This window comes from Rissa tridactyla, chromosome 23, assembly GCF_028500815.1.
Source record: "Rissa tridactyla isolate bRisTri1 chromosome 23, bRisTri1.patW.cur.20221130, whole genome shotgun sequence".
Taxonomy (NCBI): domain Eukaryota; kingdom Metazoa; phylum Chordata; class Aves; order Charadriiformes; family Laridae; genus Rissa; species Rissa tridactyla.
Window position 1 is genome coordinate 3,343,315 of NC_071488.1, and position 21,112 is coordinate 3,364,426.

A 21,112-nucleotide genomic window follows, 5' to 3' on the forward strand; every position below is an offset into this window, starting at 1 on the left:
ACACCTAATTCTGACATCATCTTCCCCACGTTTAGTGGGAGGAAGAAAAAAATATATATATATTAAAATATACCTTTATTTCATCACTAAAAACCTGTGTAGTGTCCAGAAATCCGTAGCGTCCTCCAGCAGCCGGCCGTTAGCAACGCGGGAACTAAACAGCCAAAATACCCACCAAAAAAACCCGAGAATTTTTTTTTTTTTTTTCCCCCCAGAAGCTACGTGCTCTGCAAAAGCTGCGGCAGCCGCATCCTTCCTGCGGGGAGGGTCGGGTCCCGGCTCACGCCCGCGCAAGCCGCAGGGGTTGGGGGGCGGGGGGGCTCCTGGCCAGCCTCTAGCCAACACCGATTCGGGGTTGCCCAAGGCTGAGCTCCGAACCCTCTGCTCTCCCCAGCCGGGCGCCGGCTGCTGCGGCTGCTCAAAACACACGGGATGGGGGCAGGAAAGCTTCGCTTTGGCAGGTCCGTCCCACCCCCCCATAACCCCCTTTCCCCCCCCCAACCCCGTTACTTCTTGAAGAACTTCTTGTTGAGGAGGAAAATGAGCAGGTTGACGTTGACTTTGGCCTTGTCGAACATCTTCATGACGGCTACGCCCTCGTATTGCAGCTGCAGCAGGTCCTGCGGGAGAGGTGGCCGTCACCAGCCTGGGGATGGGGGGGACGGACGGACGGACAACTGTCCCACCCTTAGCACCCAGCTGCAGCATCCCCCAGGGCAGCGGGGAGCCAGCGCAGAGCTGGGTTTGCAGCAGGGACGCGCTGGGTGAAGCTGTCCCCAGCTTGGGGCAGGGGGTCCCCCCCATGGGCTCCAAGTCCCCCCAAAACCAGCCAGGTGGTGAGACACCAGCCACCCCCCCGGCAGCCCCAGGATGGGCTCCCAACCTGGTAGTGCAGCTGGAACCGCTCCATGTCAATCCCCATGAATTTGGCTTTCACCTGGAACCTGCCCGATTCCTCGCACGGGATGATGTCGAAAATCACATTCCTGAACCTGAAGGGAAAGGAGCCGCTGGCTACCAAAAGGGCCTTCACAGCTTTAATGCAGCCAAGGAGCAGGTCACCCACCCGGCGCAGCCCCTTGGCACACACGAGGCCAGACCCACAGCCCAAAAGCCCCCTTCCAAATCCCAACTCTCCCATGTTCTCCTGGTAATCATGGAATTCCAGAATGGTCTGGGGGGGAAGGGACCTGGAAGACCATCCCGTCCCACCCCCTGCCCTGGGCAGGGACACCTCCCACCAGCCCAGGTGGGTCCAAGCCCCGTCCAACCTGGCCTTGAACCCCTCCAGGGATGGGGCAGCCACAGCTTCTCTGGGCAACCTGGCCCAGGGGCTCACCGCCCTCGGAAGAAGGAATTTCTTCCTCACTTCTCACCTAGATCTCCCCTCTTCCAGTTTGAAGTCATTACCTCTTGTCCTACCACTCCATGTCCTTGTAGAAAGTCCCTCCCCAGCTTTCCCGGAGCCCCTTGAGGGACTGGAAGGGGCTCCAAGGTCTCCGCGGAGCCTTCTCTTCTCCAGGCTGACCCCCCCAGCTCTCTCAGCCTGTCCTCCCAGCAGAGGGCCTTTAGCCCTCTTACCCAAAACAACTCACCCCATCCGCAGAGTGATGATGGTGGGCCCACACGCACCCTCCTCCCAGGCTATTTTCCTCCGACCCGCCCAAGCTTTGCTCTCCGGTAGCTCATCCCACGGACCAGTGGCTACGTACTGGCTGAGCGGCAAGTCCTCGATCTCCAGCAGCACCCCCTTCTCGAACAGCCGGGCCGCCGTGTAGTGCAGCGACTGCAGCTTCTTGTTCTTCCCGCTGACCCTTGAAGAGAAGGGACCACGCGCTCAGAGCCTGTCTTCCAGGCACACGCAACCCCTCGGAACCATCCCCCCAACATCACCAGGACCCACCACATCCAGATGGCAGTAAAAAAAAAGAAAAATATTTTCTTAAAAAAAAATTTTTTTTTTTTTGTAAGAAAACATACTTGTTGGCTGCCAGGTTGTCGAGGCAGGTCTTGATGTACTGGTTGTAATAATCAATTTGCTCCTCGTAAAACAAGGTCTTGGCGTTGAGGCCCTCCAGGGTCTGTCTCAGCTTCAGGAGCTCCCCTTTGCGGTGCTGCCGGTAACGCCTCTGGTTGCGGATGTCCTGGAGGAAACAAAGCCGTCCAAGAAAGCCGATATAACTCATTCTGAGCTTTATCAAAGCACCAGGGAAGGTTTAGAGAGGTGACCTCCCGACCCAGCCCACCTTGGCCAGCTCATCGATGAGCTCCTGGTACTGACGGGCAGAGTCCACCAGCCCCAGGCTCTCCAAGCGCCGCAGGTTGCGGATGATCTTGCGCTTCTTCTCCTCCATGGACAGTTGGCTGTTAGCAGCCAGGGAGCGGTTGCGTTTCAGCTTGGCAGGGGTCTGGGCGTCCCGCAGCGCTCGCCTGTGCATGAGGTGGTCATGGGACGCTTCCTAGGGACAAGAATCATGGAATGGTTGGAGTTGGAAAGGACCTTGAAGATCATCCCATCCCACCCCCTGCCCTGGGCAGGGACACCTCCCACCAGCCCAGGTGGCTCCAAGCCCCGTCCAACCTGGCCTTGAACCCCTCCAGGGATGGGGCAGCCACAGCTTCTCTGGGCAACCTGGCCCAGGGGCTCAGCGCCCTCGGAAGAAGGAATTTCTTCCCCACATCTCATCTCAATCTCCCCTCTTTTGGTTTCAACCCATTCCCAACGTCCCGTGGCTCCCCTCCCTGCTCCAGAGTCCCTCCCCAGCTTTCCCGGAGCCCCTTGAGGGACTGGAAGGGGCTCCGAGGTCTCCGCGGAGCCTTCTCTTCTCCAGGCTGACCCCCCCCAGCTCTCTCAGCCTGTCCTCCCAGCAGAGGGGCTCCAGCCCTTGGATCACCTCCGGGGCCTCCTCTGGACTTAAGCCTTGCACACAGCTGGAATGGGACACGAGGAGATGGAGCAATCAAACCCCCCTCACACACACACTTTGATATGAGTCTCTCCTGGCCCAAAATACGTGATTTCTCTGAAAAATGGAGCCCAGCCACTGCTGGAGCATAAGAGCAATGGCCAAGCCTTCAAGAGGAACAGGGCAGCTTTTAGCTGAGGGCTTGTTTGACACTTGCCCGAGAATTTTTTTTAGTTCATCCCCAGCAGCCACCTCATGCATCCCACCTCATGCTCCGAGGCCTGTGTCCACAGGATTTCTGGAAGGGAATCTCCAGGCTGGGACTGGATGATGTCCACCAGCATCTGCTTGGTGCTAGAGACCAGAGGGAGAGCTCAGGCGTCCACTGCGGACCACCCACCACCCTCCTCCACCACAGCAGCCTCCCAAGGGTTTCTTGCCCCCCTTGACCATCCCAGCTGGCACACCCCAACCCCCAGGAAGCTCCCCCGAAGCCCAAAAAGCCCATCCTCACCTCAGCAGCAAGCTCCTCGCATCGCTCTCCTCGCTGCTGGCTGCTGGGACCAGCTTGCTGGTGAGGGTGAGGGACATCTCCATTTTGCTGAGCTGGGAGAGCGCCTGCTCGGCGCTGCCGTCCACCGGGCTGGCCACGCTCTCCCCTGCGAGGGCAGAGAAAGCCCAAGTAGCCATGGGGGGCTCAGGAGAGCTGGCTTCCCCATGCCCAAAGCGATCCAGCTAGAGCTTCATGCAAGGAAACCATCCTGATCTCCACCCTCCTCCTGCCGGGGTGGGTGGTGGGCCCCAGAGCTCTGCCTACCGATAAGGGACTGGACCGTAGGAAGCTCCTCAAGGTCTTCCAGAAGCTCGTGCAGGGGGTCTCCGTGGTCCGGCGCGATGGAGTCCTGGTGCTCAAGCAGGAGCTGGACGGTGCAAGGGAGGAGAGTCAGTGGGAAAGGGACACGCAAAGAAACAGGGAGCAGAGGCCAGTTGGGAACGATGAGGTGGCCTTTGCAGCCGAGAGGGGACTGCAGAGCTATGAGGTTCAGGGCAGGACAAGCAGCAGAGAACCTGCAGAATCTGCATTATTTCCTTGCTTAAAAAGGCAAAAGACCAAGGCCAGGAGGAGCTCTGCTGGTGGTGGGATAGAGCGGAGTGCGATGAAACCCAGCAGAAAGCCCAGGAGGTGGGAGAAGTGGAGCCTGCTTGTTTGGGGATGAGTTTTACGCTCTTACTTTGTGCGTGTCGATGAGCTCCCCCACCGTGATGTAGATGACTGGTTTGGCCACTGCCACCATCTCCGAGTACTCGTCCATGTTAAACCTCTCTTCTGGCTCAGGGACACAGCAAGCAGCAGAGATGAACCTCCTGCAGAGAAGGACCTCTTTGGTCAGCTCCAAAAACCTTGCCACCAGCTCGTAGTTGCCCTCCCACCCCAATGCCATCCCCGGTGCCCACCTGAACTTCTTGTGGGTGTCCTCCAGGTACCGGTTCACCCCGCAGAGGTGCGCGTTCTCCCCATCAAAGGCCTTGTGGGCAGCCGCGTGCTGCAGCACTTTGGCAATGGAGCCCAGGTTGCGGCGGTGGTCGGGATGCAGGCTCACCCCAGCCGAGATGTCTACGATGTCAAAGCCGTCGGGGGCCACCACCGCCGGGTTCATGAAGCGGTAGTAGAGCAGGTTCCCTACAATCTAGGGCACAAGACCGGCTAGGGAGCATGCAGGCTGGTGCCCCAGGAGGTGGTAGCTCATCAGGGAAGGGTGTTTTGTCCTGGTGGGACCCTCCCAGAGGGGACAGCAGCACAGAGAAGAGCCCAACCACTGGCATTTCCTTGGTGGCTCAAGGAAAATGTTGACTTGAAGGCTTTTTTAAGCCAAGAGGGCTTGACCTTCTGAGGGGGGATACTGGCCCTTCCCTTGCCCACACAGTTGAACACCACCAAGCCACAGAGACCCCCCAGCCCCATGGTACCTTGTCAATCTCCTCCACCGAGGCCCTGGGGAATTTCTCAGCCAAGGATGTCCTCAGGATTTTGGCCACATAACGCATCCCATAGCTGAGGAGAGTGCAGGAAGAGGTCCATTAGTATGTGGGGCAGCACCAGGCTTGGCCACCCTGCCCCCTCCCTACTACCCATCACCCAAGAAGCATTAAGCCCCCAGCCTTGGAGTGATGGAGGAGCCCATGGGAGAGGCTGGCGACCAAAGCATGGCTCAGCTCCCTCCCACACCCCGCCGCCAGCCCAGACATCCCCAGAGGAAGCCTTCATCCTCCAAGATTACCACAAAGCTCAGCTTCTTCCTTGCAGACACCTCAACACCAGCAGTAAAGCGCTCAGAAGTGGAGTGACAAGAGGAGCCACCCCCCCCAGCCAGGGGGCATTGCTGGAGGAGCCGAAGCAGAGGCACCCACCGATCTTCGGGTTTCCCCTTGGTGACAGTGCAGTAACTCAGTCCTGCAGCAGCTCCCATCACCCAACCTCCCTTTCTAAGGCCTGGCTGAAGCCACCTTCAAACCAACAGCGCTGCAGGGGTGCGCACACAAACCACCCAGATACGTACGGGATCTTGTCTACGGAAGAGGTGATGGCAGAGACGAACTTGTCCGTCATCGTGAGGAGGTTGCAGACAGAAATATCCAGCCGCCTTTGGACCTCGGGGTGGCTGAGAGCCTGCTCAGGGCTGACCTCGTACGGGAGCTTGCTGCAGATGGAAGACAAGGTCCCCCATCAGCATCCCAGTGCCTGTCACCCTGGTGGTTGGGCTGAGCCTCCTTGCCCAGGGCCTGACCTTTTCTGCCCACTCTGTGACTCGGTCTGGTTGATCCACGCCTTGTAGATGTCCACAGGGTTGGTGCGGATGCTGAGGGTCTTGTCCTGCAGGACCTCCTGCACGGGGCCACCCAGGATCTGCCGCAGGGCATTCTGCCCGCGGGCATTGCGGTAGAAGCTGACCACCAGCCGGATCACCGTGGCGTTCCCCGTCAGGATATCATGGACGTGATCCACCTTAGACCTGGGCAGAGAGACAGGATGGATGGGATGACGGGGATGGACTAGTGTGTTTGTTCTCCGACACAGGACACAGCAGCCAGGGGAGACAGGTGCATCCAAGTTGGTGGTTCTGGTCAAGCCTTTTCCCAGACCTTCCCCCAAACTGGGGCACCCACAGCCACCCACCTGATCTCCTCCTGCAGCGCTGCTTTGAAGAGCTGGAGCAGCAGGTAAGCCTCCCGTGGGTTGGACGCATAGTTGTAAAGTGTAAAGATCACCGACTCCATGAACTTGGTGGACTTGTTCTGGGGCATCTGGAAGATCAGCCTGGCCAAGTACACAGGCTGGGTCTGCAGGGATGAGGAACACCAAGCTAACCCCGAGTGGCGTGGGCGGGTGGGGGTGGCAGGGTCACCGCGCTGCTCCCCCAGCTGTGGCAGACACAGCAAAGCCCCACCTGCAGCAGGTAGAAGAGATGCTGGTAGGCCTCCAGCTTCTGCCGCTTCTCCTTGCTGAGCGACTTGAGCCCCTTCTGCTTGTCTATGGACATCATCTCAGAGAGCTGCTCCTTGTTCTTCTTGGTCAGCTTCTTGCAGTGGGACACCACCTCCTGGAGCCGTGCAGGCAAGGAGAGAGAAGCCTTGGGGACTGCCGGCAAGCTCCGCCGTTCAGCCCAGCTTCTGGGGAAAGGGAGTCAGAGGCACCTCAATGCTCTCCAACCCTTTCAAAAGCCAAGCGGAGAGAAGTTCTGCTTGAGCCATGCTGCCAAGGAGGGCAGGACCAGCTCTGTGCTGGCCAAACAGGCTGGGGCACCATGGTAGAGCCACACGAGGCAGACGGGGTCCGCCCACCACCACCACGCTCCCCACCTGCAGCGTGATCCTGTTCTTGACCAGCAGCCCGATCTTGATGTCCATGAGGTCCAGGTCGCTCTCCAGCTGCCGGCTGGCGCGGATCCTCTTCACCACCTCCTCCTGCAGCCGCAGCACCTCTGACTCCTCCCAGAAGTCCTGCTGGCTCTGCTCCAGCAAGTGGATGAAGCGCCGGACGATGCTCAGCGGTGGGTTCCTGGCGTGGACTGCAGCAAGGTACGGCCCCGCCATGAACGCTCGTGGGGAAGGCTGAGCGGCCACCACCCCCGCCGCGGGCCCTTGGACCCCCAGCATCTCGCCAAGACACCCCCCATCCTCCTCCCCAAAAAAGCATCTTCTTGCGGCACCGGGGCACAGGACAAGACGGTGCCATGCTCTGCAACACCTCCCCGGGGACACCAAGGGGCCACCAAGCCTCTCCCACTCCTGTGCTTGCCATGGGGACGCTGGTGGCCAGCCTGCCACCGCCTCCCCCCCACGCAGGGCCAACGAGGGAGGAGGCCGGGTCGCCTTCCCAATTAATTATAACCACTTCGGAGCAGAGACAAGCAGGCACTTACCCAGCATCCTGTAATCCCCACGGGCCTTGTTAGCTCGCACGAAAGCCTGGATTTTAATTACAGCTTTAATCTGCCAAGACAAACAAGGGAGTGGGGGATGTTTCCCCACAGCGACCCTGGAACAACGCGGGGAGAGCTGGCCTGCTCCCACCGCCGGGAATCTGCCGATGCCCGGGATGAGGGTCTCCACAACCCAGGAGAGGGATGTCAGGATTTCACCCTCCTCCATGGTGGTTTCCCCTCCGCTTGCCGGATTTCCCATGCCGCAGCAACTCCAGAGGTGCAGCTTTGCTTCCCGCAGCCCATACACCCCTTTCCCCCCCAAATTTCCTTCCTCTCTAATGGCCACCTTGAAGCCCTTGTTGGTTTTTGATGGGACTAGAGTGCTTTGGTTTTTTTTTCCCCCTCTTCCTCGCACTTCGCAGAGCCTGAGAGTTTGGCTTCCGGACCCATCGGGCAGCTTTTCCTTCCCCTTGCAAGGATGCACCGATTTCTCCCTCCAGCTGCTCCACAAGCACGCGGGGGCAGAGCTCCCTCCGCACGCTCAGGATTGTCCCCTCCCGTCCCCGCTCACGGTGACGCGCTCCCAGGAGCCGTTTTGTTCCCCCGTCCCGTCACTCACGTTCTTCCTGAAGTAGCGCAGCCTCTCCTGGTACTTTCTCCGCGCCTGCCACATCCTCACGCCTGCCTGGATCTGGGGGAGATGGTCAAGCGGTTGGATACTGGCAGGACTCACTTGGCCGAAGCAAGTGGGTGGAAAACGGGGAGAACCACGGGGATTTTTGCAAGACATCAGCCCAAAATCATCCTCCCCCAGCCCCAATCTCCCCCATGCCCAGCCTTGCCCTGGTCCGTATTCTCCCCCGGCCGCCTCTTTACTGGGCGTTCAGCTTAGCTCCGGTCACCCTGATTTCAGCGGAACCGAACAAGCTCACGCAGCGCTATTTAACTCATTAAGAAGTCATGATCAGGCTGATTTATGCAACAGGCAAATCCACGTCCCTTACTGAGCCTGCAGTCCAGCCTTAAAAATGGAGACACGTGCATGTAGGGTTGCCCGTACAAACCGAGTTAGTGGAGAAAAAAAAAAAAAAAAAAAGATGGTGAGGCAAGAGGAGACCATATTAAAGCAGTAAAACAAGCGCACGCTCGCACGATTGTAGTTTTGGAGCCGTGGTACGCTGTCTGCGTCCTGAGTGTCGATTTTCTCCCCGTTGCCATAAAACAAAACCCAACGGGCAGAGCTTGGGAGGAGACGGTGTGAACAGGCTGGGCATCATTTGAAGCACTGCTGGCTAGGGATGGGGGCAAAGGGATGAACAGAAGCACAAATCGCCCGTTCCCAGTTTTCCCAAACTCTACCGAGGTGTGGGGGTGGAGTGTCACCTTTTTCCTTTCAATACTTTCCTCCCGGCTACTGGGATGTGCAGGCAAATGCCACGCTCGTTGCCGAGCAAGCCGGTGGCCATGCCCAAGGCAGGAGCAAAGGGTGAAGGAAGAGTTTTCCAAACCTTTACGGCAGCGTCTGCGTTGGCGTGCAGGTAGCGCAGCCTCTCCTGGTAAGCTCTGCGCTGCTTGTACCCTCTCCAACAAGCCTGGCCGGGAGAAAAGACAACCAGCTACCACCATCTGTGGCGTCTGGTTGGTTTTTTAGAGAGCGCACAAGAAGAGATGATAACAGCACGGGGAAAAAGAGAGGAAACGAGCACCTAAAGCGGCTGCTACGAGAAAAACAAGCCCCAAAATATCTTCTGCAGCACCTTGGGTGAGTCCTGGCTATTAAACGTATGGAGCAGCAAGCACCGGTGCTCCCTGGAAGATGCTGCGAGCATCCCCCTCGTGGTTTGCATCCCCCCGTGGTTTGCATCCCACCCCCTCCCGCAGAGGAGACACGGATTCTGGGTCTGTCACCTGGATCCTGATGGCAGCCGGCCACTGCTCCCGCAGGACATGCCGCCGTGCCGCGAATTCCCGACGGACCAGCCAGCCCCGCAGCCGAGCCTGCAGCCTCACCACGAAGGCAACGTTGGACACCCACAGGCGCTCCCGGTCGTGCGCCGCGGTCACTCGGGTGATGACCGACTGCGGGGACACAACACACCAGCTCAGCCCCGGCAATGCCACCAGCGCCCCCCCCGCCCCAGCCCCATCCTCCCCGTAACCTGGATCTCCTCCCGGCTCAGGTGCGTGGTGTTGAGGCCACCGTCGCGCGGGCGCTGCCAGCTGCCCTCGAAGGTCTGCAGGCTCAGGTAGAACTCGGCACCATCCGGCAGCTTGTGCTGGATCCAGCACGGCTTCGCGTTCCCTGCACGTCGAGATAGAGAGGGCGTCCTGGGGGGCGCTGGGGGATGCTTCTCCCCCTGACATGGCTCGGGCAGAGGTGCACCCCAGGCTCCTGGGGGGGAAGGTTTTGCAGCCCCCCAGGCTTTTTGTAGAATCCTAGGATTCTCAGAGCACGTCATAGAATCCTAGTAATGGTGGGAACCCCCCCTGCTCAAAGAGCTGGCTGCAGTCTCCAGTGCCCGGGAAGCCCCCGTGTCTCTCCAGCGAGCGCAATTGATCCAAAACCCGGGTGCTGATGGCTGGGAAGGGGCTGTGCCAGCTCCTGCGGCCACGCACAGGGCTGACGGAGAGCAGCCAAGGTGCCTCCAGTGCATCTCAGAGTCACAGAATGGTTTGGGTGGGAAGGGACCATAAAGACCATCCCGTCCCACCCCCTGCCCTGGGCAGGGACACCTCCCACCAGCCCAGGTGGCTCCAAGCCCCGTCCAACCTGGCCTTGAACCCCTCCAGGGATGGGGCAGCCACAGCTTCTCTGGGCAACCTGGGCCAGGGGCTCAGCACCCTCGGAAGAAGGAATTTCTTCCCCACATCTCATCTCAATCTCCCCTCTTTTGGTTTCAACCCATTCCCAGCGTCCCGTGGCTCCCCTCCCTGCTCCAGAGTCAGTCCCTGCCCAGCTTTCCTGGAGCCCCCCCGCCTTTTACCTGCTTGTCTCTTGGTGGCCATCACAGCCGCGAGCTGCTCCTGGTACGCCGCGGCGCAGGCGCTCACCACACCGCACAGGGCCACGTCGGGGTTGCGCAGCACCCGTAACGTCTGCGTCGCCTTCCCCTCCTTGATGGCCTGGTTGATGGCAGCGGTGCCCAGAGCCACTGCGGGAGCAGAGGGGGCTCACATCAGCCCCTTCTCGCCTCTCCCCCCACTAGCAGCGCCCTGGCCAGGGGTGGGGGGGGGGGCCAGCACCCACAGTGGGGCAAGCACTCACTCCTCCTGGCTGCCACTGTGTCCTGGTTGGCCCTGCAGACCCCTTCCTGGATCTCCTCCCACCAAAGCACAGCTCCATCATCCTCCGTGGCCTACAAGATGGGGGGAGACGGGGTTTAGCAAGCTGTGCAGCCCCCCAGAAGAGCTTCAGCCATGCTCGTCTTGCACTACAGCCCCCCTCGAGCACCTTCTTCTTTGCAGGGTGCCAGGCTGCCAGGGGGATGCCACGCCACCAAGGGAGCGTACTGCATGGACACGGGGGATGCCGCACAATCAGGGGGGGTTCTACACGGTCGGGGGGGATGCCATGCCACCAAGGGAGGGTACTGCATGGACAGGGGGGAATGCCACACTGCCAAGGGTGGCTACGACATGGCCAGGGGGATGCCATGCTCCCAGGGCTGTGTAGCCATGCTCCCAGGGTGGGGGTACCATATGGCCAGGGGGGATGCCACACAACAAGGGGGGTTCTGCATGGCCGGGGGGGGATGCCATGCCACCAAGAGAGGGTACTGCAGGGACAAGGGGGGTGCCATGCTGCCGGGGGGAATGCCACACTGCCAAGGAACAGTACGACATGGCCAGGGGGATGCCACGCTGCCAAGGGTAGGTAGCCATGCTCCCAGGGTGGGGGTACAACGTGGCTGGGGGGATGCCACCCCACCCGGGCTTTCAGCCTTCGTGCCCGGGCCAGGACGTCATGGTAGCGCCGAGCGGTCGGGAGGGCGACGTCAGACAGGGCGGCCGCCGGCAGTAGCAACGCCGCCAGCGTCTTCTCGGGGTCCGCCTGCACCAGCGCCTCGTTGATCAGCCGCACAGCGAGGACGCCTGCACGGGAGGGAAGGGACACACGGTTCAGCCCCCCGCCCCGATGCTCCGGGCACCCGGTGGAGTCGCAGCCCAGGGTGACGCGAGGTTCTCTAGTGTCTCATTGGGGCTGGGGTCCCCGTGCAAACTCCCTCCCGGAAAAGTTTGCAGAACCCCCTGCTCGAGCAAACGCCACGCAGGCAGGACTCACGGTCGTTTTCGCCTTGCACGGATGAATTGGTGTTGGTCACGCTGTCCTGAATGTCATTCCAGCTCAGGAACTCGGCTCCCACTTCCCGAGATTGGCCTTTCAGCTGCAGTAAGTCCTCAAAATACCTGCAGGAGAGACACAGGGCAACGGCTCGGTGCATTTTAAGCAGGATCGGTGCCTGACAGAGGGCTTTCCAGAGAGGAAAAGGCAAGGCATGGGGCAGAGGGGCCAGTGAAACAGGCCCACAGCGAAGCCCAGGCCCCCTGACCACCCCCTCCCCAAGCGATTTCTCCACACCGTGGACCCCAACCACAGAGAGCAGCTTCTTACCGCTGCGCATTTCCATCCTCGACACCCGCGAGCCCCAGGGCAGGACTGACCAGGCTGCTCCAGAGCCCATCGGCGTCCCCGGCGTCCAAGGCTCGGTTAACCAGCGCCACGGCCGAAAGCATCTCCACGGCCACAAACAGCTCCTCCTGCACCAGCTCGCCCTGCACGGGGCAGGCAGAGACGCTGACCCTCCCTTACCCCCAGCCCCAGCCACCCCCCGAGGCAGGGGGGGAAGCACCCTCACTAACTCAGCAGAGGCACCGATGGCCCGCTGCCGATGGGACCCCGAGCGCGTCCCCGGGAGCCCTCACCCGTGGGTGCTGGCGCTGCAGCAGGGCCAGCTGGAGCTGGTACAGGGGGGCGGCGAGCGGGTACACGGCGGGCAGCTGCGCTGCCGGGTCCATCAGCGCTTCCAATGTTTCGGCTGGCATCCCTCGACGGATGGCCGCGTTGATCCGGCTGACGGCCCCCAGCACTGAGGGAGAGAGCAGGCTTGCAAGAGGCGGCCGTGCCCCATGTCCCTCCCCTGGGCCACTTGGCCAGGCAGCCGGCAGGGCCACCAGGCAGCAGTACCAGGCAGCAAAACCTGCTGCAAGCCCCGGTGTCCAGCCCGGCCACTCACTGGCTCGCTCCTCCTCGCCCTTCTTGTTCGCCGCAAGGATCCCTGCTTCCACCTCCTCCTGCTCCAGCAGGTCCACGTAGCCCAGCTCCTGCAGCAGGCAGAAAGAGGGGCTTCTGGTCTCACGCCAGACCAGCCACGCTCAGACCCCTTGCCGAAAGCTGCTGATCTGCAGAACAAACCCCTGCCCAAGGAGGGGGGGGACCCTCCTGGGGACCCCTGCAGTCCTGGGGTGCCACCCCAGCATGGGTGCCCCGCGCCCACAGGCTCCTGCCAGCCCCTACCAGCGCCTTCTGCTCCCGGTCCATGCTGAGCTGCTCCAAGTAGTGGTGGAGGTTGTCCCGCTGGAGGCAGCGCAGGGCCAGGACGGGGTCCTGCAGCGCGTGGTACAGCGCCGGAGCGTCCTGGCTCTCCAGAGCATCGTCCACCTCCTCCAGAGCCCCGTGCACTAGGAGAGAGACCAGCCCCCAGGGAATCACAGAATGGTAGGGTTGGAAGGGCCCTCTGGAGATCATCTAGTCCAAACCCCTGCCAGAGCAGGGTCACCCAGAGCAGGTGGCACAGGAACGTGTCCAGGCGGGTTTGGAATGTCTCCAGAGACAGAGACTCCACCACCTCTCTGGGCAGCCTGTGCCAGGGCTCTGCCACCCTCAAAGGAAAGTTCCTTCTCATGTTTAGGTGGAACGTCCTATGGTCAAGCTTGTGCCCGTTACCTCTTGTGAGCAGGTAAATCATCCCACGGCCCCGGGGAGCAAGGGGACCTACAGCTGAAGCCTGCATGCCAATAAGTTTAATTTCTCCTTGGAAATGCACACCCAGCCCGGCTCCTCACTGGCTCTGAAGCTGGCCTGAGCAGACACAGCCCCTTTCTGCCGCACCCACCACCCCAGGCAGGATCCCCCCACCGGCCTGGGGTACCACGGTCCCACTGATAAGCTCATGGGCAGGGACACCTCCCACCAGCCCAGGTGGCTCCAAGCCCCGTCCAACCCGGCCTTGAACCCCTCCAGGGATGGGGCAGCCACAGCTTCTCTGGGCAACCTGGGCCAGGGGCTCACCACCCTCACAGACAAGAATTTCTTCCCCACATCTCATCTAACTCCCCCCAGGTGGGAAGCCGCAGCTTTGCTCACCATTCGCTTTGTTGATGTTCCCTTGGATTTCAGCCTGGGTCAGACACTGGTCGTAGATGTCCTCTCCCTCGGGGATCACCTGCAGGCACTGGAATGGGACTCCGCACTCTGAGCTTTCCAGCCAACCTCACCCCAACAGTACACAGGGGGGGGCCCCTGCCGATGCCTGGGCTCATTTCCCAACCCCAAGCCCGGGGTCAACCAGTCCCCAAAGAGGAATCATTTCCCCACCACATCCCCCCCCATCTTATGACCAGCACAAGGGCTCCTGGACTGTGTTTTACCCCCCAAGCCTGGGGACGGTCTCTGACCCAGAGGGACCCCTCCAGCTGGAAGCACCCACCAGCACAGCAGCTAAGGGGCTGATCCTCTCCCAGCTCCCCCCAGGCCCCCTCAGTGCCCTCCTCACCCTGTTCCTGGCATTGCTGCCCTTCTCCAGCTTCGCCCGGTGGAGCACCTCCTGGTAGGCACCCGCCAGAGCCTCACGCAGGTCGAGGAGCATCGCGTTGGGGTTGTGGAGGGCCACCATGGTCTGGGCCACCACCCCCCGATCCACTGCTTCGTTGATGGCCAGCACCGCGGCGTGGACTGGAGGCAAAGCGGGAAGGAGGGAGGTGAGATGGGACACGGAGGGCTGCGGTGGACCATCCGCTACATCGCTGTGTGTGGTGGGACCAGCCACGCCATGCTCAGTGGTGGGAACCCCCCTGCTCAAAGAGCCGGCTGCAGTCTCCAGTGCCTGGGAAGCCCCCATGTCTCCAGCGAGCCCAGTTGATCCAAAACCCGGGTGCTGATGGCTGGGAAGGGGCTGTGCCAGCTCCTGTGGCCACGCACGGGGCTGACAGAGAGCAGCCAGGTGCCTCCAGTGCATCTCAGAGTCACAGAATGGTTTGGGTGGGAAGGGACCATAAAGACCTTCCTGTCCCACCCCCTGCCCTGGGCAGGGACACCTCCCACCAGCCCAGGTGGCTCCAAGCCCCATCCAACCTGGCCTTGAACCCCTCCAGGGATGGGGCAGCCACAGCTTCTCTGGGCAACCTGGCCCAGGGGCTCACCGCCCTCGGAAGAAGGAATTTCTTCCCCACATCTCATCTCAATCTCCCCTCTTTTGGTTTCAACCCATTCCCAACGTCCCGTGGCTCCCCTCCCTGCTCCAGAGTCCCTCCCCAGCTTTCCCGGAGCCCCTTGAGGGACTGGAAGGGGCTCCAAGGTCTCCGCGGAGCCTTCTCTTCTCCAGGCTGACCCCCCCCAGCTCTCTCAGCCTGTCCTCCCAGCCGAGGGGCTCCAGCCCTCCCAGCATCTCCGGGGCCTCCTCCAGCCCCGCTCCAATCTCCCCGTTTGCTGGCCCCAGATTTGACTTTTGGGAGCTGACCCAAGCTCTCGCCACGGGCCGACGCACTGCGCCGCTCCCCCCATGGGCGCCCATTACCTGCTGCTTCGTCCACCGAGAGCTCGTTGGCCAAGATGCCCCCGATCTTGCTGAAGGCAGGCAGCTGCAGGCCGTACTTCTCCAGCTCCCGCTTCATGTTGTTGATCTCCTCCTCTGGAGCGGAGCAGAGGATTCACCGCTCACCACCGGTGCCCAGCGCCGGAGTGGGGCCAACCAGCAGAGCTCCCAACCCGAGGGGCGCGGAAAACCCCCACGCCGGGGTCAGCATCACTGAGGAGGCTTTGGAAAAGCTTGCCCAAGGTCTTCGCTCCCCACATCCTTCCCACCGCAGGGGTCGGAGCTGGCAAACCCCCCCCCCTACCTCGCAACCCCCCGTTTCCCCCCCGCCCGGTGCCGTACCCGTGAAGTCCACTTTCCCGTACAAGTCCTGGATCTGAGGAGCCAGCCCCAGCTTGAAGAGGTACAAGCTGAAAGACGAAGCAGACACATGCCATGACGCTGTGGCTTCTCCCTCCCGATTCTTCTGCAATACCCCGGGCCATCACCCCACCCCTGGGGTGACGCCACCAAAGGGCTCGCGGCCACAAACACAAGCCACAACAGTTTTGGCCCCGGGGTGGGACCAGGGACCCCCACCTGAGCGCGTGGATGCAGTAGACGACGCGGGGCATGTTCTTCTTGTCATAGATGTCGGTGGTCTCTGGGTGGAAGATCTGCCGGCAAGAGAAGAGACGGCTCAGGTGGAGACGGTCCATGGGGAGGACGGTGCCCCAGGGCGGGGGGACAGAGACAAAGCCCCCCTGTGATGCCAGCCGAGCTGGTGGCATGCAGCCCCAAGTGTCCCTCGGCCCCGAGCAGAGGAGGGGAGGACGTGGGACGTTACCGAGGGAAGCCCCACGTGGCTCATGGCGTCGCGCCAGTGGTTGATGTTATCCGTGTGCCGAAAGTGAAGGCCGGCTGCCTGGAAGAGAAGAAGCCGGGGTGAGGCCGAACCCCACCGTCTCCCATCCCTGGGGTCCCCCTCTCCCCCAGAACCCACCCCCAACCCCCCCCAGCCAGGGCACGAGGTTAAAGACAGAGGCAAAAACCCATGACCCCCGCCCCGGGGCAGCCCCCATTTGCAGCCCCGCTCTATTAAACCATCCCTTAACGATTGCGATCAGCATCACACCCCCCCCCCCCCCCATCCCCCTCTCCCCCAGATTTCGCGTTCACCAGCGCTGGGAAAGGTCCCTGCGAGTTTTGGGGCGTGCCCTGAGGAACAGACCCCCCCCCAACTCCCCCTCCCCCAGCACCACAGCCGTACCTTGTACCGCGTCTGCTGGCGGTCGTAGATCTTCTTCAGGGGGACCACGGCGGGGGCGAAGCAGTGGCCCAGCTTGGCCAGGAGCACCCCGTTGCGCAGGTTCTCCTCCAGCTCCGTGGGGGGGGGCAGCTCCTCGCTCAGGCAGCCCTCCATCCAGCTGGCAGGGCGAGACGGGGGCGCGTTGGGCACCCCCCCCGCTACCCCCCTTACCCAGAACCCTTCCGCAGGGGGAAAGGGGCACCCAAAGGAGATACCCCCCCGAATCCCCATGTGTTACCCCCATGGCAGGGAGACGTCATCCCCCCCATTCCCATAAATCCCCCCCATGGCAGTTAGAGGACATATCCCCCCCCCCAACCCCATAAATCCCCCCCAAGGCAGGGACAGGTCATATCCCCCCCCCCAAGCCCATAAATCCCCCCCATGGCAGGGAGAGGTGACTCCCCCCCCCCCCCCCATAAATCCCCCCCATGTCAGGGACAGGTGACTCCCCCATCCCCATAGATTCCCCCCCCATGTCAGGGAGAGGTGATCCCCCCCATCCCCATAAATCCCCCCCCCATGTCAGGGAGAGGTGACCCCCTCCCATCCCCATAAATCCCCCTCACAGCAGGGAGAGCGGTCGCCCCTCCACACCCCTTTGCTGCAGGGTTTAGCAGCACATCCCAGCACACCCTCCCCCCCCCCCCCCCGAAAAAAAAATCAACCCCTAAAACACCTTTTAAGGGCCAGAAAGTGCCAGGAGCCGGCAGGATTTCGCAGCGTTAATCCTTGCAGCCTCCCCCCGCCCAGACCCCTGTGCCTTATTCCCCCCCCGCCCAAATTTTGCACGCCTTTCCTCCCCCCCCCCGCCGAGACGGGAGCTGGAGGGGGTCCCCACCGCTTGGCTTCCTCCAGGTGACACAGGTACTGGTAGGCGACGTTCTGCCTCCGGCGCTCGTCCATCTCCTCGGCGGTCAGGCGCTCATCTGGGTGACGGGGACACGCCGTCACACCCCGCCATGCCGGGGGACGGGGGCTTTTTTTAAGCACCCCCCCCCTCACCACGCAGATTCAGGTTTTTGCCAAGGAAAGGCGGGTTTTCCAGCCCTCGCGTGGGTGGCACCGAGAGCGACGGTGACAGTGACACCAGCCAGGCCCTTCTGGTGCTTGGAGGGAAGTTGTCAATTTCCCTTTTTTCCCCCCAAATAAATGCCATGGGGGGGACCCAGAGCCAGCACGAGGCGGGGGAGGGGGGACAGGGCTGCAGGTTCAGGGTCCTTCGGCACCACTGGTGCGGGTGGCCCCCGGGGGTGCGGGGTGGCCCCCCCCCCCCCAGCAGCACCCCCACCAGCCACCTTCCCCAAAACTCGTCCCCTCCAGCTGGAAGGGACCGCTGTCCCCCCCCCACACCCCCCTGCCCCCCACATCCCCCCGCACTCCAACCCTCCTGCTCCCCTCATTCCCCCGCACCCCCAGACCTGCCTGTTCCCCCACATCCCCCTAAACCCCACACCCCCCTGGCACCCCCAGACCTGCCTGACCCCCACATGCCCCCTGGGACCCCCAGACCTGCCTGTCCCCCATGCCCCCCTGGCACCCCCAACCCTCCTGCCCCCCCCCCACCTGCACCCCAATCCTTCTGCCCCCTACACCACTGCCTGCCCCCCAACACCCCCTGCACACCAATCTCCCTGCCCTGGCACACCCCCCCGGCACCCCCAAACCTGCCTGGCCCCCCACAGCCACCCAAATGCCTACCCTCCTGACCGCCCCCCCCATCTGACAGCCTCAGCCCCACCTGTTTCCCTCACCTGCACCCCAACCCTCCTGCCCCCCACACCACTGCCTGCCCCCCAACACCCCCACACCTGCCTGTGCCCTCTCATCCTCCTCTACCCGAAACCCCCTGCCCCCCAACAACCCTCCTGCACCCCCAGACCTGCCTGCCCCCCACGTGCCCCTGGCACCCCCAACCCTCCTGGTCCCCACACCACTGCCTGCCCCCCAACACCCCCCAGCACCCCCAGACCCTCCTGTCCCCCACATCCCTCCAGCACCCCCAAACCTGCCAGCCCTCCACAGCCCCCTGACACCCCCAACCCTCCTGCCCCCCCACCTGCACCCCAACCCCCTGCCCCCCACATCCCCTGCACCCCCAGACGCGCCTGTTCCCCACATAACCCTGCACCCCCAGACCACTGCCTGTCCCCCAGCACCCTCAGAGCACCCCCAACCCTCCTGCCCACCCCCCGACACCCCAACCCTCTTGCCCCCCGCACCACTGCTCACCCCCCAAATCCCCTGGCACCCCCAGACCTGCCTGCCCCCCTACGTCCCCCTACACCCCACACCACTGCCTGCCCCCCAACAGCCCCCCGGCACCCCCACATCTGCCCGTCCCCCCCCCCCACCCTCCTGCACCGCAACCATCCCCCACCCCCCCGGCACCCCCAGGCCTGTCCGCCCGTCCCCCCCACCCCCCTCTCCGGCACTGCCTCCCACCCCCGAGGCCAGCGCGGGGGCCCCCCCCGACTCACAGCGCCCCGGGCCCGTCCCCGCTGCCGCCATGGCCGCGGCCGCCGCGGCCCCACCCGCGATTTGAATCTCCCGCCTCCCACGTGGGGCCGCGCGGGGGATGCCGGGAGTTGTAGTGCGGGACGGGCGGGGGTGGGGTGTCACACGGGGGGGCACACACGGGGGTGCGGGCGGTCCTACGGGTGCGGGGGTGGCACACACATGGCGGGGGGGTCCCATGGGTGCAGGGGGGGGCACACACCGGGGGCCAGGGGCGACCATGGGTGGGGGGGGTGGCACACACTGAGGGGCGGGGGCCGGGGGGGCTTGGGGGCGGCACACACCAGGGTGCAGGGGGTCCCATGGGTGCGGGGTTCACACACACCAGGGAGTCCCATGGGTGCGGGGGTGGCACACGCCAGTGTGCGGGGGTCCCGTGGGTGAAGGGGGGGGGGCCACACACTGTGGGGGGGGCGCGCCATGGATGCTGGGGTGGCACACGCCAGTGTGCGGGGGTCCCATGGGTGAAGGGGGGGGGGCACACACGGGGGGGGGGGGTGTCATGGTGGCGGGGGGTGGCACATACCGCGCGGGGGGGTCCCGCGGGTGCGAGTGGCACACACTGGGATGCGGGGGGGGGGCCCTGGGGACGTGGGAGGGGGCACACACTGGGGGGAGCACATGGGTGCGGGGGGGTGGCAGACACTGCAGTGTGGGGGGGGTCCCATGGGTGCGGGGGGGGGGGCACACACCGGGGTGCAGGACATGGGCACCAGCGCCCTCCGGGTGCCAGACGCTCAGCGCAGATGGGGGCACAGGGGACACGGGGGGGGCTCCGCACACCCCAGGGCTGTCAGCGGGGGCGCACCCCAGCCCCACCGGCCTCTGCCCACCCGCACGGGGGCTGCTGGGGGGGCCCTGCACCCCCGGGGTGCCCTTCGCCCTGGTTGCACCGTGCCCCCACCCCAGTCTGCTCCAAACCACCAACGTCCCCCCCCTGCCATTAAACGTGTCCCCACGCCTGTCACGGCCTCTCCGGAACCATCCGGCACACGGCTCCCACCCCGGCGCTCAACCAAGTTGCCATGGCACCGTGCACCGGCCGGCGACGGAGGTGAAACCGGAGCCAGCGGGGCCATCGCGGGAACCTGCCTCCCCCGGGAGACCTGGCTTTGTCCCAGTTTGTCCCTGCTGCGCACGAGCCCGACGTCTTCCTGCCCCTGGGAATCTCTCTGTGCCCCAGCACCAGGCACCGGCGACCATCACCCGGGGAGGGCTGCGACCCGCTCTCGGTGCTGGTGGGACTCGGAGTCCCTTCGGACACCCTCCATCCCCGTCCGGAGCCCCTTCAGACATCCTCCATCTCATCCGGAGCCCCTTCGGACACCTTCTGTCCCTGTCCGGAGCCACTTCAGCCACCCTCCATCCCCACTAGAGCCCCTGCGGACACACCATCCTCATCAGCGCACCATCGGACACCCTCCATCCCTGTTGGACCCCCTTTGGACACCCTCCATCCCCACCGGAGCCCCTTTGGACACACCCCATCCCCACCAGAGACGGTTCAGACACCATCCATCCCATCCGGAGCCCCTCTGGACACACTCCATCCCCGTTGGAGCACCATCGGACACCCTCTGTCCCTGTTGGACCCCCTTTGGACACCCTCCATCCCCATCTGGAACCCATTTGGACACCCACTGTCCCCGTCTGGAGCCTCTTCGGACACCCTCCATCCCCACCAGAGACGGTTCAGACACCATCCATCCCATCCGGAGCCCCTTCGGACACACTCCATCCCTGTTGGAGCACCATTGGACACCCTCCGTCCCTGTTGGAGCCCCTTCGGACACATTCCATCCCCACCGGAGCCCTTTTGGACACACTCCATCCTTGTCACAGCACTGTTGGACACCCTCCGTCCCTGTTGGAGCCCCTTCGGACACCCTCCATCCCCATCCGGAGCCCCATTGGACACCTTCTGTCCCCGTCGGAGCCCCTTTGGACCATCCCCGTCCCCGTCCCCGTCGCGCGGTTCGGGGCAGCGTCGCAGGAGGCAAGCGCCGAGCACAGAAGCTGGGCTGGGATCCTCCGTGGAAAGGCCCTTTTCCTCCCCAAAGCTTTAGCAGCCAACGGGCTACCAGGCTTTTCTCATTTTATTTTATTTATTTTTTTTTACAAAATAATATCAAACAACGCTGCTCGTTTCAAGAAATCCCAGGACGG

The 21,112-nt window shown here is 63.0% G+C and overlaps 1 protein-coding gene across 2 annotated transcripts; it reads right to left on the minus strand.

The window, feature by feature from the left end:
- Positions 1–506: 506 nt before the first annotated feature.
- IQGAP3 (IQ motif containing GTPase activating protein 3) lies at positions 507–18,975 on the minus strand. Of its 2 annotated transcripts, none has more exons than XM_054182978.1 (38): positions 18,910–18,975; positions 17,271–17,358; positions 16,391–16,547; positions 15,968–16,045; positions 15,721–15,797; positions 15,484–15,551; positions 15,124–15,237; positions 14,104–14,282; positions 13,695–13,773; positions 12,846–13,009; positions 12,565–12,652; positions 12,254–12,417; positions 11,943–12,103; positions 11,613–11,737; positions 11,259–11,422; positions 10,596–10,686; positions 10,315–10,482; positions 9,490–9,632; positions 9,239–9,409; positions 8,839–8,922; positions 7,950–8,021; positions 7,328–7,397; positions 6,765–6,973; positions 6,353–6,505; positions 6,082–6,245; positions 5,693–5,917; positions 5,465–5,605; positions 4,875–4,959; positions 4,362–4,594; positions 4,139–4,271; positions 3,724–3,826; positions 3,421–3,565; positions 3,173–3,260; positions 2,247–2,459; positions 1,981–2,144; positions 1,713–1,814; positions 884–992; positions 507–620 (listed from the first exon to the last, which is right to left on the minus strand). In XM_054182978.1, exons 1-38 carry the CDS (start codon positions 18,938–18,940, stop codon positions 507–509), a joined length of 4,917 nt encoding a protein of 1,638 aa, XP_054038953.1. In that variant the 5' UTR covers positions 18,941–18,975. The 2 variants fall into 2 exon arrangements, with proteins under 2 accessions (XP_054038953.1, XP_054038952.1); XM_054182977.1 differs by having other exon boundaries at positions 13,695–13,782.
- Between the last annotated feature and the right edge of the window lie 2,137 nt (positions 18,976–21,112).